The 14,376-nt window shown below is 46.0% G+C and overlaps 3 protein-coding genes across 3 annotated transcripts; 1 reads left to right on the top strand and 2 right to left on the bottom strand.

Moving 5' to 3' along the window:
• Nucleotides 1-1,762: 1,762 nt before the first annotated feature.
• LOC146287945 (mitochondrial fission 1 protein-like) lies at nt 1,763-4,389 on the bottom strand. The gene is made up of 5 exons (XM_084698924.1): nt 4,258-4,389; nt 3,833-3,965; nt 3,525-3,601; nt 3,314-3,419; nt 1,763-2,962 (listed from the first exon to the last, which is right to left on the bottom strand). Exons 1-5 carry the CDS (start codon nt 4,387-4,389, stop codon nt 2,868-2,870), a joined length of 543 nt encoding a protein of 180 aa, XP_084555050.1. The 3' UTR covers nt 1,763-2,867.
• Nucleotides 4,390-5,095: 706 nt separating this feature from the next.
• Nucleotides 5,096-9,812, top strand: LOC146287944 (uncharacterized). Its single transcript, XM_084698732.1, has 17 exons — nt 5,096-5,183; nt 5,298-5,422; nt 5,544-5,687; nt 5,812-5,880; nt 5,996-6,196; nt 6,514-6,610; nt 6,719-6,936; nt 7,065-7,218; nt 7,329-7,537; nt 7,662-7,779; nt 7,956-8,161; nt 8,242-8,359; nt 8,826-8,995; nt 9,115-9,188; nt 9,269-9,461; nt 9,540-9,586; nt 9,703-9,812. Exons 1-16 carry the CDS (start codon nt 5,096-5,098, stop codon nt 9,579-9,581), a joined length of 2,226 nt encoding a protein of 741 aa, XP_084554858.1. The 3' UTR covers nt 9,582-9,586; nt 9,703-9,812.
• Nucleotides 9,813-9,890: 78 nt separating this feature from the next.
• On the bottom strand, nt 9,891-14,026 carry arhgef15a (Rho guanine nucleotide exchange factor (GEF) 15). Its single transcript, XM_084698731.1, has 13 exons — nt 13,981-14,026; nt 13,810-13,857; nt 13,448-13,695; nt 13,016-13,176; nt 12,792-12,944; nt 12,136-12,265; nt 11,926-12,000; nt 11,552-11,644; nt 11,282-11,436; nt 10,973-11,137; nt 10,742-10,821; nt 10,371-10,475; nt 9,891-10,218 (listed from the first exon to the last, which is right to left on the bottom strand). Exons 1-13 carry the CDS (start codon nt 14,024-14,026, stop codon nt 10,064-10,066), a joined length of 1,614 nt encoding a protein of 537 aa, XP_084554857.1. The 3' UTR covers nt 9,891-10,063.
• Nucleotides 14,027-14,376: the final 350 nt, after the last annotated feature.

Here is a 14,376-nt window from a genome sequence, read left to right as displayed (position 1 = left end):
AATGGATCTGTCATCGTGTGGGGTTTTGAACATGAGTAATACATTGACCAAAGAGCAGGCAGTGTTTGAAGGTACAGTACAGCTTACAGATATTCACAGGTCAGCCACATCAAGGGGAAGATGCAGGCCAATACTTCACTAGTACGGAGCTTAAAATGTAATGTCGATTCATTCTGATTCGGCTGTGGACATCTGTTGGGAAACCTGCTGCACCTGTTTTTATATACAGAGGAAATGTGACTATGGGCTACTTTTCAGATGTACCAGACCTGTATACCTGAGTTATGATGTGTGATACAGTACACAGTACAAAGTTCCAATCAATGAACAGTACAATAAAACACAGTGTATAAATCATTTGTCTTATCGCTTTTTCCTGTTAATGTTTTGTTTGATAAACTTCAATCAACAGCATTTCAATTGGCTTTGAACCCACCACCTCATATTGTTTACCCACATGTATACCATCTCATTGGCTTTAACTATAGTTTAATTCATCCTTTAAATTTCTCTGATGTCTTGACTAAATTAATAAAGATGTACTTTAACACTTTAACAACTCTTAATTAGTCAAGTATCTTCAGTCCAGGACTTAATATTCAAACTAAGGCAACCTCAGTTCAAGCTCAATCATTAAACAAAAGTCTTGTAGAACAAGAATTGTAGTGTGTATCAGCCTTGGACAGCGTTTGTCTTCTTGTGACAGGGGGTATCCTGTTGTGCTGGAGGTCTTTTAAAGGCCCGAGTTTGTGAGCTGCCTGCCAATACACTGTCTCCATTGAGCAGAAGCCATGTCACATGATGCCACATATTCAGCCACATCCTGAGCAGACCCACAGCAGCCAACACCAGGCTTATAATCAAGATGTTGTTATTTTAACGTTCCAGACTTTTCTTCATGTACATGAACTTGTTACCACAGTACCACCTTATGTTCACTCAATGTTTTCCTTTTAGGAGAATTACTTTTCCTTATTGGGTTAGAGGATAAAACAAATCACACCATTTAAAACCACTATTAAAAATATTAAACTACGTTCTTTACAATTCAGTCTTCAAGAACAGCATAATGTCATCAATGTCAACATCACATAAGGCAGGAAGTTTACAGATTTTTACGCAGACTTTATGGACCATACAAATCTTGAATTCAATTAAATGTCAATGAAAGAAAAAAAAAAGGAAAAAAATCTTAACTAATTCTTTCATACATTTACATTTAGTCATTTACCAGACGCTCTTATCCAGAGCGACTTATTGTAAGTACAGGGACATTCCCCCCGAGGCAAGTAGGGTAAAGTGCCTTGCCATCATTTGACACGGCAGGGAATCGATCCGGCAACCTTCTGATTACTACTACTCCCTCACCGCTCATCCATCTGACTCTTTCATAAATATTATCTTCCAGTAGAAGATAGGAGAATAGTAACAACAGATTAATTCATCACTGAATTATCTTAGCACTACTTGTATTGGTCTAGTTGACCAGTATGTGTTATATAAATACACTTTGTGTGTTGTTTTATGCAAGTGTTTGCCCGCAATACAAGTCAACAGTGTTAAAGATTATTTGCACAATCCTGAGTATTTGATGTGTATTCAGTGTGAGTTTCGATTGAATTGTTGGCTCAAACTTGGTGTAATCAATCAGTTCTGCTAGTCACAGTAAATTGATTTGGAAAATCTACTTCAGTAATGATGCAGGAAAAACTATTAATACCAAATAGATTTGTTGTTTGTGATAGATGAGTGCTGCTACAAATTCCAAAGAATGAATAGTTTATTTATTACAAGGACATTATATTTTATTTATATATTACTTATTTATAAATATTCAAACTTTGTTTGGCAGCATAAACCAGGGAGATTGCGTCACAAAAAAAATATGCAAACAATATAAAACATGAAATAACTTAGTGACCATTATTGTTTCATTTTAAACTCAAAACAGAAACACATTTTATACATAGGCTATGTATATACATTATAACACTGTCAAAATGGTTCTATTTAGGGTGTATTCATTCTGGAATTGTAAAATACTGTCATCATTTTGAATGGTTTCCCCCTCAGTGAAGAACTTAGCGAATAAAACTGTAAAATATAAACTCCCAATTCAGTAGAGTAGAACACCTGTGCTATTAGACTCTTTACTTTCCTATATTTAATCTAAATTCCTTCCCTATCAACTTTAATCCTCACAGTGAAACTTATATACACACAATGGGCCTTATTATAGGTGATGTACCCTGTCTTAAGTGTGCAACAGAAAGGTGTAACGGTTGATCAAAGCAAAGATCAAACCTCTTGGTTGGGATACTGTCTATCAGAGGTTGCCCATCTCTGGGCATGCTACAGAAACTCTGTAGGTTTTTGATCCAACCCAAATTTTAACCACCCTGATTTAAACATGTCAACCAGATCATTTTTATAATCTGTTGTGCACAATGTTGTAGTGTTGGAGGGATTATCAGTAAGGTAGCTCTACAGGAGGGTGGGAGACCATTGACCTAAATCATTTTGTGAAAATGGCAACATACACTTCCCCCCCCCCCCCTTCCTAAAACAGACAATGAACACGTGAGGACAGTGAGTAACTTAGCAGCTCGTGGCAGAATGCTACCATGTGTCAGTCATGATACAATGTTGGCTGAAGCAAAAGCCTGGCAAAAACGTTTAGCACGTATCACTACTCTTCACTTGTGCCCTCTATACAGGGTAATCGCACTTCTGGTTAGTTTTATGTGAAGAATAACCATGAAAGAAAAAAAACACAAAAGTTTGAGTTACTTGTTATCGTGTATTCATTTGAATATGGACTTTGTAGACGGCTGGGTGCAGAATGGGGCAGCCCTTTGATCCATCTCTCAGATCTTCTTCGACACAACCAGACCAACGAGACCAGCCAATCCAGCAACACCAAGGCCAATTCCTCCGACAATGGCCATGCCAACCAAACCGTCTGGTAAACAAACAAAACAATTTACAATCCATCATCATCATCAAATTGGATATCATGAATGGTGCTCACTTTGAGATTAATGTACAATACTATATTGATATATTTGCTGGACAAGACATGACTGGAGACACTAGGCTGAAACAAGCCTAGTGTCTCCATGGCATCAATAGGCTATTGGGCAGAAGTCTTAGTTTGACAGTTCCGGCTCAGAAGGAAGACGTCAGCTCGCGTCAAGATACAAGAAAACAAAAAAAAAGCTGTCCCCGGCATCATTGTAGTGAAAAAGAGGCACAATATGGCGAGTAGGCATGAGATTGTGTTATTAAAGCCACAGCCCCATGCTCAGCTCACCTTTCCTCATCGCCTTCTTAATGAGAGTCTCCAGATCCAAAGCTTGAGTGTTTCCTGGTTCACTCTTCAGTAGAATCCGGATGCATTTCAGTCCTCTCTCATACTCCTGAAAGACGACATTTACATATAGAGTTGGAGTTCCTTCCCTTATAATAGACACATTATGGCATCATATGAAGACACAAAACCCATGGAGATACCATCCCATTACCTTTAGTTTGTAGTTTCCAATTGCCAGGTAAAACAAGTAGTCCCTCTGGTCATCCTTAGTTCCTTTGTGTATCAGCTCTGTGCAAATAGGCTGTGATTAAAATATGTTTATCTTTCATGTTCATCTGTCTTAAAATGTTATTCTCTAGGTTCCTCTTGCTATGTAGACAATATGCAACGATAAACAGAACCCAGATAGATTCTGTCATACGAAGACACGGAGGCATTTATCATATACGGTGATAACGCGTAGGCTTCAGTGTACACTTATCATATACGGTGATAGCGTTTGTTAGGACTTCGGTTTACCGTCTAGAAGAACTATGCCCTTCTTGATGTCGTCGGAGGACTTGCTCCGGATCAGACACCATGCATATTCGAACTTTGTATCTTTAGTCACATCCGCTTTGGCCAGCTCGCCTTTATACTTCTTTTCAAATTTCTGAGAAAACAATGCAGAGTTAATTACTACTATATTGACCATTTGGATTAAGGCATAACAATATTCCAGTATGTTAATGACAGTCGACGCGACGTGTTTCAGTCAATGGTTAAACGAACGATTGCTAAAGCTAGGCTAATAGTTAGCTATATTATCTAGCTGTACGAGTTCAATACGATACTGCTCGTACAATGCGGCCTCCATCATCTAATACCCCCATAAGTCACATTAATCATTCAGCATCTAAAGGATGTTCAGACCAACCCATAAAGAGACACTGAGATAAACTCACCGAAAGATCCTCCGGCGTTACAACTTCGTCAACAACAGCCTCCATGTTTACGGATACAGTAACAAGATATTGCGTCATAACCGGAAACATGGTCGTTTTCCTTCCTACGACCAGAGAATGTCTACGACTCATCATTACCTTCTTGACCTTGTTGTATCAGCGCCTTATTGATGTATTACAATATGCTATTAAAAACAAATCATACACAAAACATAAACATTTCATTTTCTATCAATGTTACACAATTGTCTTGATCATTATTGAAGCACGACCATCTCAAGGATTTGGTCTGTGCACTTAATTGATTTGATGCCACACTAATTAGGGCTAGGTCGTCCACAGGTGTGTGTTCGACACCCAATCAAAACGGCTTCTGACATGAGAACGAGCCAGATTCAAATGAATGAGGAATCTCAAGAAGTAAAAAAGAAATAGAATTCGATCGTCCTTTTACATTTTACAAACTGAAATATCTTGAACGTTTAAAAATACAGTTTAGAGAAAAATCCAAATCATGAATGACCCAACATACATGTGGTAAGCTATCAAAAAGAGTAACAAAATATGTCATGCATTGCGTATAATTAATGTAATAAGTTGTTCACTGAATTACATTTGGGTTTGTGCAAAATTGACGACTGTTCTTCAGGGTACATCAAAGCTTTCTTAATGTTTGTTTACCTTTTATTCCAGTATATTGTGTTGCCTTCTACACATTTGCATTGCTGACAATGCACCCCCGGGTAAGTCAAATGACAACATGGGTTCACCAAAACATTGCCTCGCATTGTCTGGAGCCTGTTGATAATGTCAAACTACGTCCTCATTTTCTAAAGGGATGTTTAGAACCGAATGTCACGATCGTCATTTCTGGGTCGCTGTCAGGTCAAATATCCTTGGTACAAAATTCCGATTTGCTGTCCAAGGTGAGTGATGTTAAATCTAAAGGACGAAATTATGAGCTATGCTCAAAATAATTTTGAGAGATGTCATCCATTTAAAGATTTATTTTTTGTTTAACACCCGAAATTGATTGACAGGTAGCGATGGACTCCACATACTGCGCAGACAACAGGCTGGAGAATGTGGCTACACCATGGTGTTGGACACCAAGGGGGACTTAGTCCTCAGAGCTTCTTTCATGGCGTGCTATGTAGTAAATGAGGTGATAAGCAACTGTGGAAGAACAAAACAATTAATGACTCCTGCAGACTCGATACAAAAACTCATAGGTTATTGAACATATGCATAGATATGGCGAACTGTAAGCTCTGTTTGTCTTCCAGAAAGATTCAGACTTCAGTCTGCTTGTGTGGTTTGTGCACCAAGATGAGCGCGGAGAGGAGAGATCCTACCCTCTACAGCTTAGCTGCCTGCTGGAGGACCCATGGAAACCCCGTGAGATCATCTGTGAGGAGAACTACATGGAGGTAAGCAGAGCTCTGTGAGAAATATGACCGTGACTTTGTCAAGTTTCATCTATTATACGTCTCGAATCTTTACTTTCTTGACTCATCTGAGGGGAATTGTTGGGCTCTGGGATCGTTGTGTCAGGTCTCCGTGAGGAAGCTACGCCCTCCTGCCGCTCATCAGGGAGTGGAGTGGATGGCGCCTCCACCCGAGGTGAGGTCACTCTCCTCTTCTGAACACCATCACCGCTCCTTCCTTGCAGATCTCCACAGCGTCTTCAGGTTTGTTGAACTTTCTTTGTCGTGTGTGTGTGTGTGTGTGCTTCCAGATGTTGGACGAGGGGATGAGCGAGTGGCGGGTGGTGTTCCGTGTGCCCGGCCCCTCCCGTGGGACGGAGAGCCCCCCCGTGAGGAAGGAGACGGTCCCCGTAGAAACGGCCCAGCTCTTGGGGTACCACGTCAACGCCAGCGAGACACGCATCACCCTGCGCTGTGCTTACAACTCCCGCCTCTCCTACAAGCTGCAGCAGGTACTACTACTCCTGGGAGTCAGGTGGCTGAGCGGTTAGGGAATCGAGCTAGTAATCAGAAGGTTGCTGGTTCGATTCCCGACGTTATGTCCTTGGGCAAGGCACTTCATCGTACTTGCCTCGGGGGAATGTCCGAGTCGCTCTGGATAAGAGCGTCTGCTAAATGAATAAATGTACTTCGGAATATTCTATGGTTATACTCTACTTTTGTTATAATCAGCTGTTTGTTCGTTTTTTAAACTTTTTCCCATATACATTTTGGTGTGTCTTTCTTGTTGGGCTATTCAAATACCTTAACTTTTTTTTAATCGTCTCAGGAGAATGGTGTTGAGGTGGAGGTGGTGAGCGCTAGCATCCTGTATAAACACCAGTGGGCGCTTCTGCAAGTAGACGCATCCGTAGCCTGCACCACAAGTATGTCTCCTGTCGGGAAAGAGATTTCCATGAAGGCAAATCCATGTTATAATAGAAAATACATCAACTTTGAAATGTGTGAGAATCTCACCCCCTCCACTATTTAAGAAAAGGTCACCATGGATGGAGGTAACCTTCTGTGGACCCTCCCCAAGAGTCTGTCCCCGCTGGTGCGGGCGCCCTTTAGAGACAGGGGCCTGAGGGTGGGCGTGGAGGGACGCCTTGTTAGCGACTGCACAGCCCGACAACGAGGATATATCATTAGGAAACAGGGTGGGAACATAGAAATCAGGATTCCATTCGGAGCAGAAGGAGGATACATCAAGGTATAGATGTGGAATGTAGATGGTCGTCGACACCCATCCCCCAATCCCAACCCTTCTCTTTGTACGTAGCTTTGGATAAAAGCTTCTACTAAAATAAATCAAATGTCAGGTGTCCTTCTCCCTCACAGAGCCATGTGCAGGATGGCCATTACTTCCAGTCCTACTTCCTGGATCTGTTCTACATGCAGCGGTGGGAGGATGCTCTTTGGCCGATGACAGTCTCCCGCTCCTACAGGTCCCTGTCAATCCTGCACCTCCGTCAAACACCACAACTCGTCAACGGCAAGTCTCCTCACAACACCAGCCAGTTAGAGACGCCTCCACCACAACATCTCACGTCCTGGTTTTGTCTCTGATGTGTTATGGAGTTTGTGTTTGTTGCTATGCTACAGTGACCATGGCAGCGGAGCGTATGTTTTCCGTAGCTGTGGGCTCCTTCCCTCCGGATGTCTTCTTCTCCTACCTCAGTGTCGGGGAACAGACTGTATCCTGGGACGAGGTGCCACATCTCGGCTTCAAGCTCTCAGAAGTCCCCTTCCCAAATGGCACCCATGGCTACCTGCTCCAAATCCCTTTCTCACACACCCTGGTGTCCCAGAAGGTGAGGGCAGAGGCAGTTATATCCCTGTAAATCCTCCTGTCTATAGTATATTCCATGTGATGTCCTCTGGATTGTCTCTGTCTCCGTCTGCTGCTGACTCTGGTCTCTGTTTGTCCTCTCCTAGTATGTAGGGAATGGTTATAGAAACTACAGGCTGACTGGGGTCTTCACCTTCATCCTCTCCCCCAATGGAGAGCTCTTCCACCACCCCATCACCGTGGAGATAGACCTGCAGGATGTTGGTCAGTCGGCTCCTGATGCTGCAGCTGAACTCCGTCGTTTTATTCAATAATTTTTCATAAATGTATGCTTTTATCCAAAGCGACATATATAAATAGTGCGTATAGAGAGTACAGCGTAAAATCAATGCGACAGGAAGTGATGCACTACCATATCCTGTTGTCCGTGTGTCCTGCAGTCCTGCCCCGGGTGGAGGGGGAATGTACGGATAAAGGGGTTCAGCTGCTGGTGCATCATGGGAACCTGATCTCCCAGTGGGAGGTGTATGTTGGCGGCCGGAAGCTGGACAGGGAGCTGGTGGAGCTGGCGGGCTACGAGCTAATCTCCATGAATAACTACTCCACCTTGCAGATCCCTCTCTATGGCCTGGGCATGACCTACGAGGTGGGAATGGAACCAACCAGGGGGAGGGAGTGAGCTGGTTCCCTAGGTGATCTCTAATCTGATTCTTCTGATCCCGACAGGGTCTCAGTATGCAGGGTCTGGTGGTAAATGTGGGGGTGAGCGTGAAAGACAAAGAGACGTCTAGAGTGCAGAGCACCTTCACCCAGGAATGTGTCTTTCCTGTGAGGCAACTGCTTGGTAAAGAGATCCAGGTTTCACTATCCTCATCCAAGTCACTCAGATCCCCCCCCCCCATCCTCCATGCTGTTTTACAACATCAGTTGTGTGATCAGCCCCACAGGGCGATTCACATAAATATCTTTGTAATTCATTCGCCTGTAGACGTCTTTTTATCCAAAGCGATGTACATGGGAGGGATTTGAACCTGGGACCTGCTTGGTCTGTAGGCAAATGTTCTACTTCCGAACTATGCCCATGCCATTTTTAACCTAAAGGGGGGTCAGATGGCTGAGTGGTTAGGGAATCTTGAGAGAAAGTTGCTGGTTCGATTTCCGGCGTTGCGATATGACGTTGTGTCCCTGGGCAAGGCACTTCGCCCTGCTTGTCTCAGGGGAATGTCCCTGTACTTGCTGTAAGTCGCTCTGGATAAGAGTGTCTGCTAAATGTAAACCTGGTAGTTCTGATGGGCGTGTCCCCCCCGCAGTGTGTCTGCCCGACGACAGAGTGGTCTTGATGGTGGACCTGTCATCGGCCTCCCTGGACATCGATCCCAGTCTCACCACCTTACTGGACCCCAGATGTACCCCAGTCCAAGTGGAGGGAACACAGGCCATCTTCAGCTTCTCTCTGGACTCCTGTGGCACCATCAGAAACGTGAGGCCTGGGCTCCGTTCAGACGCGAAGCCAAGGGGTCGGAAGACTCTGGTAAAAGATGTACTAAAGTATGCGTGTCCACTTGTTTCCCATGCTGTTCCTGTATTACTCTGTCGTAGGTGGAGGAGGACCAGGTGGTATACACCAACGAAGTGAGATACGCCCCCACAAATGCCCGGCATCCTCTCTTCAGGTGAGACTTTGGTCTTCATCACTGTTCAGCGTCTCTCTTCCAATGGTCCAACGCACATCTTAATGAACTTCCTTCCTTAGCGTCCCTGTTGGCTGTGTCTATCCGGTGCATGGCAGTCGCTCCGTGTCCCTCTACCACCCCAGGCATGTCTCCCCCTGGGCCCCCAGCAGATCCTCTCGCTCCTGGCTGCTCCCTTCCCGCAGGGGTAGAGCTTCCAGTTCTTCAGAATGCAGCATCACCCCTCCTTTAGAGGTGAGGCCCAGAGACCCTGGGGTGAGAGTTACACGCACACACACACACACACGTACACCTATCAGGGATAGCACTCTCTAATCAAAAAATCTCCTTCAGGGGAACAAAAAGGCAAATATTACCAACAATGGTGACAACTGAAACAGGTATCCTTCATTTCAGCCTTTACACATCATACAAAGCAGTCATAGACATCAATAGTATCTCCTGATGAACTCTTCTCAATGCAATGACATGCTTGACTTTTTGGGGTTTCTTGCAGTTGGAAGTCCTCCTGTCCTCCAGGGGGCATGTGTGCGCCCCTGGGAGCTGAGCAGGGGCCCCCTGCTGCAGAGTACTGGGCTGGCCCAGAAGCCACCATCTGTTTCACCAGACACAAAATATCAGTACAATAAAACCAACTTGCATAAATTAATGATTTATTTATTTACAAGTTATGGGTGGATTAAAAAAACTTAATAAATGGCTTCATGTAGCTGTTTACTTTGAACATAGGCTAGTAAGAAAATAAAATGTTATCGAGGTTGGATACATGTGAATATATGACAACAGTTCCTAGTGAAATGGAAACGGTGCTGTGAGAGGAGCCTGTTGATAGCTGACAGTGAGGTCCAGTATGTGCCTCAGCTTTCTGTCTCAATGGCAGCCGTTGCCTGAGTGATCCGGAACTGTTCTCGAAGATTCCGTCTCCTCACATGTTCGTTTGTTATTTCAACGACAACCCTGGAAGGAAACCAGCCTTTCTCGTTGTCCAGGAGACGGAGTCCCTCGTACCAACCTTGGTGGTTGAGGAGACATAGATATTAATGGATGTGAACCATGAAGGACCATAAAGGCCGATTTAATCTTGATTGGGAATAGAAGATAAGTATTTTCTTGCCTAGAGCAGTCTTGTTTTTAAAATAATGTATATACTTTTTCAAATCTAACCTTCATGGGTCTTCCGCCACACATTGATGATGTCGGTTGGCTCCAGGGACAGCTCGTCACGTTGCTGGGCTCGGTATGCTTCCACACACTGAACCTGTGGACAGTCTGAAACAGAACAAAACTTTATTGTCCATCCAGGATGGAAATGTTTCTTTGTCATTGACTTCATTCAAACACACAGGTCTCCGAGACGGCCTACTCAGCCGTCAAGTGGCTACACCTGGGCCCCTTTTAAGAGGACTACAAGAGAGGGAGACGACCCCTTAGTTTTGTCCGCAGCACACTTCTCTGGGAGTCTTCAGGTTCAAACATAAATATCACAGTATCCTGTAAAGACACCAGTCAGTGCATCCATGTGACAGACTACCTACCCCAGTCCTCGTACACCACTTCCTGTCTGTTGGGTTCACTCATGGAGGGGAATGCTCCAATCCACCTGTGCAGGTCTGACCTACAACAGACAGACAGACCCTCAAACACAACATCCAACCTGCCCTCTCTTCGAGCCAGCTGCAGTATCGTCTTGGAGGTGGGTTAGAGAGAGATGAGGAAATGTGTATTGACTCGGAAGTAGGCTAACTATACGGGCTGTATGTGCGCACCCCGAGGGAGCCTTCAGTAGGCGTTCGCTGGCCTGACCTCGGTGGTTCTCCAGCAGTAGCAGAGAAAAGGAATGCTCGTACCGGGATCCCAGGTCACCTGTGTCCACTGCCTTCACCTGCACCAGGGCGCGATGGGCGTGGTCTATCACTACGTAGCGCTCTGGGCTGGAGAGGAGGTGGAGGGGAGGGAGGTGGGTAAAAGGAAAGGGGAGAGATGGTGGGGACAGGTGGAGGAGGGATTTTGGTGAAGTGAGAGACATGATGGGAGGTGAACGAGACATTTCGCAAAGGCGTTTCCTCAAAGCTCACCTCTTCTTCTGTGTTACGAGGAGAAGATCGTTGAAGAGGAAGAGGTAATAGGGGGTGAGCTTGACTCCGAAGTTGAAGAGGGACGCTCCCTTGGTCAGCTCCTGCAGCTCTCCTCGTTTCTCCAGACAGCGGGTGGTGGAGATGAGGGGGAGGGCCTGACAGGGACACAGGACAGGGGGTTGGAGACTCATCGCTCTATCGGCCATGTTCCTCATCCTCACTGCTCTCGAGGTCTGTAGCGCTGTGACTGAGGGGAGGAAAACGGCGCACCTTGATCCCCTGAAACTCCAGCTGGTTGGTGATCTGAATAAGCTCCTCCATCTGCTTCATCTGACCCACCAGCTTGTTGGATTTTTTGATGAGCTGAAAACATTTTTTAATTAGGGGTCAAAGTTGACTTCCTGAACAAAGATGTTTTCTTGCACTGTAGGATTATTTGTTGTTCACTGTACAGTAATTAGCAAACTTCTGTCATCAAGATGTTGTTGTTATGTTCCTGCTAACTGAGATGTGGTTGCTTTGCTATGTGATGAATAAATACAAACCATTCTTTGACTCTGATACTGTCAAAACTATCGCTTCTTGATCTTCCATCGTGTTAGCTAAATGACTCAAATGTAATGTCCAAATGTAAGTCTGGGTACCTCAGAGACGGTGGTCAGAGCCAGCATGGCGCTGTGTTCCTCTCTGCTGCCCTCCTGAGTCCTCTTCAGGATGTTCTGGAAACCACAGACACAACTTGGTCACACGGCGCCAGCAGCTGACACAGGCATGTTGTGGATGAAAGAGCAACTAAACACCAGAGCTCTCCTTCTTCCCCTTTAGCGTCTGCAGCGTGTGGGTCTGCCACTCACCTGGACCAGGATCTTGATGCGGGTGATCCTCTGTAGAGGCAGCAGGAGGAAGGAGGAGAAGGGCAGCCGGCGACACAGAGGAGACGCCTCTAGCCTCGCCATCACCACTGCAAACGCCTTGTTGCTCTCTCTGCACAGCGAAGGGGTGGGGTGTTACCATTTACATTTAGCAGACACTCTTCCAGAGGGACTTACAGTAAGTACAGGGACATTCCCCCGAGGCAAGTAGGGTGAAGTGATTGTGTCCCAAGGACACAACGTCATTTGGAGTGGCCGGGAATCAAACCGGCAACCTTCTGATTAATAGCCTGATTCCCTAACCGCTCAACCATCCGACTCCCTACCAGAGAGCAGACACAGCATCCGTTGGACTTTTGTTTTAATCACCTTGCATGATAATGCTCTGAATTCAGGGGTCAGATGGCTGAGCGGTTAGGGAGTCGGGCTGTGAATCAAAAGGTTGTTGGTTCGATTCCAAATGAAGTTGTGTCCTTGGGCAAGGCACTTCACCCTACTTGCCTCAGGGGAATGTCCCTGTACTCATGTAAGTCGCTCTGGATAAGAGCCTCTGATAAATGACTAAATGTAAATGTAATAAAATGTCTAATGTAAATGTATTAGGGAGGGGGGGGGGGTCTTCAGCAACTGTGACTCACATTAGGGAACTGTAGGCTTTTTCCTGGTAGTCTTGGTCACGGATGTAATCAATGTAGACGTTAAAGTTGTGCTCTGCGTGTTTGTAGATGATGTCACACACATCACTTATCGTGATGCCTTCATCCACTCTCTCCAGCAGATCATTCAAGAACCTAGAATCAAGATTCAAATGACTCAGAATTCAGATTCAGAATCATTCTGTCTGTCTGATGCTCACACGTACCTCTCGCTGGCCTCGCACACGTCCAGGACGTTGGAGAAGAGGATCCTTTTGTCGTGGACGACAAGCGTCTCCTCTAAGTCGCGAGACATCAGGAAGTGATCCATGAGCACTCTGAGGGAGCGCAGGTAGGACGCCTCTGAGGTGAGCACCTCAAACATGCTCTGACAGACAGGAAGTGGCCGGCGGACAGGAAGTGGCCGACAGACAGGAAGTAGATCACATCAGACTAGGTGTCACAATACTTTATATGAAAACCATCAATCACATCACCGGTACTTCTGATCCTGGATTTTATACTGTACTTTCTTCATGTACTATTTGCATGTCGCTTTAGATCAAAAGTATCACATTCTAACAAAATGTAATAATGTATAATGTATCATTATGTCTTGAAACAGTGACAACTTCTATCTGCTCCATGATTGTCTTCACCTCCTGCCTCTGGAGCTCCTGGTAGGGTAGACTCTCCAGGAGGCCGCTGTGTCGGACCACGGGCAGGTCCCGCCATAGAGTGACGTCCCCGGGACCCTTCCTGGGCTCAGCCAGGCCGTCGGACCCCAGGGCCCAGCTCCTCCTCACATCCCCCCGCAGCCCCGCCTTCACCCCGCCTCCCTCACACACTTTCTGGACACGCAGTGCCTCCTTGATGGCCTCTGCCTGGTAGTCCTGGTACAGCGGCACTGACGGACACAAGATCAGTTGGTCAGAGGTTCAAATCCCCCGCTGTGCTTTGCTTTAATAGAAGCATCTGCTAAATGAACACATTACTATGATAAAGACAAGTCGTCTCGTACCATTCTCCTTCTGGGACTCCCAGTCTGAGGAGATTCTTCTGGGACCACCTGGAAGGACCGTGGTTCTGTGGAAACAACCATCACAATGCTCAACATGAGGCGTTATAACATGGTGGGTATCACGTGTCGTGACAAAAACACACTTGAGCGTTCTCATCTAGCAAGACTCACTCCTCTCCTTCCTCTGTGTCTGGTTGGTCTTTTCCATCCAAGTCATCGTAGAAAGAGGTGGGGGGGTTCAGTGGCTGAGGGTAGGTGGGGGCAAGGCTGGAGGCAGAAGGCAGGGGGGGCAGAGGGCGCTGACTGGGCGCAGGAGCAGGTGGAAAGGGACGGGGATGCTGGATGGTGGGAGGGCGATGCTGGGTGGTGGGAGGGCGATGCTGGGGGGTGGGAGGGCGATGCTGGGGGGTGGGAGGGCGATGCTGGGGGGTGGGAGGGCGATGCTGGGGGGTGGGAGAGTGACGGTGGGGGCTGGGAGGGCGGGGAGGCAGAGCGATGGTCCTTTTTGTACTTTGTTCAGAGCTGCAGGTCTGGGCAGCAGAAGATGCCGTCGGCGTGCGTTTGGAA

Source organism: Hypomesus nipponensis, chromosome 5, assembly GCF_054491055.1.
Source record: "Hypomesus nipponensis isolate SF chromosome 5, ASM5449105v1, whole genome shotgun sequence".
Lineage (NCBI taxonomy): Eukaryota > Metazoa > Chordata > Actinopteri > Osmeriformes > Osmeridae > Hypomesus > Hypomesus nipponensis.
This window is presented reverse-complemented; position numbering and strand designations above follow the sequence as displayed.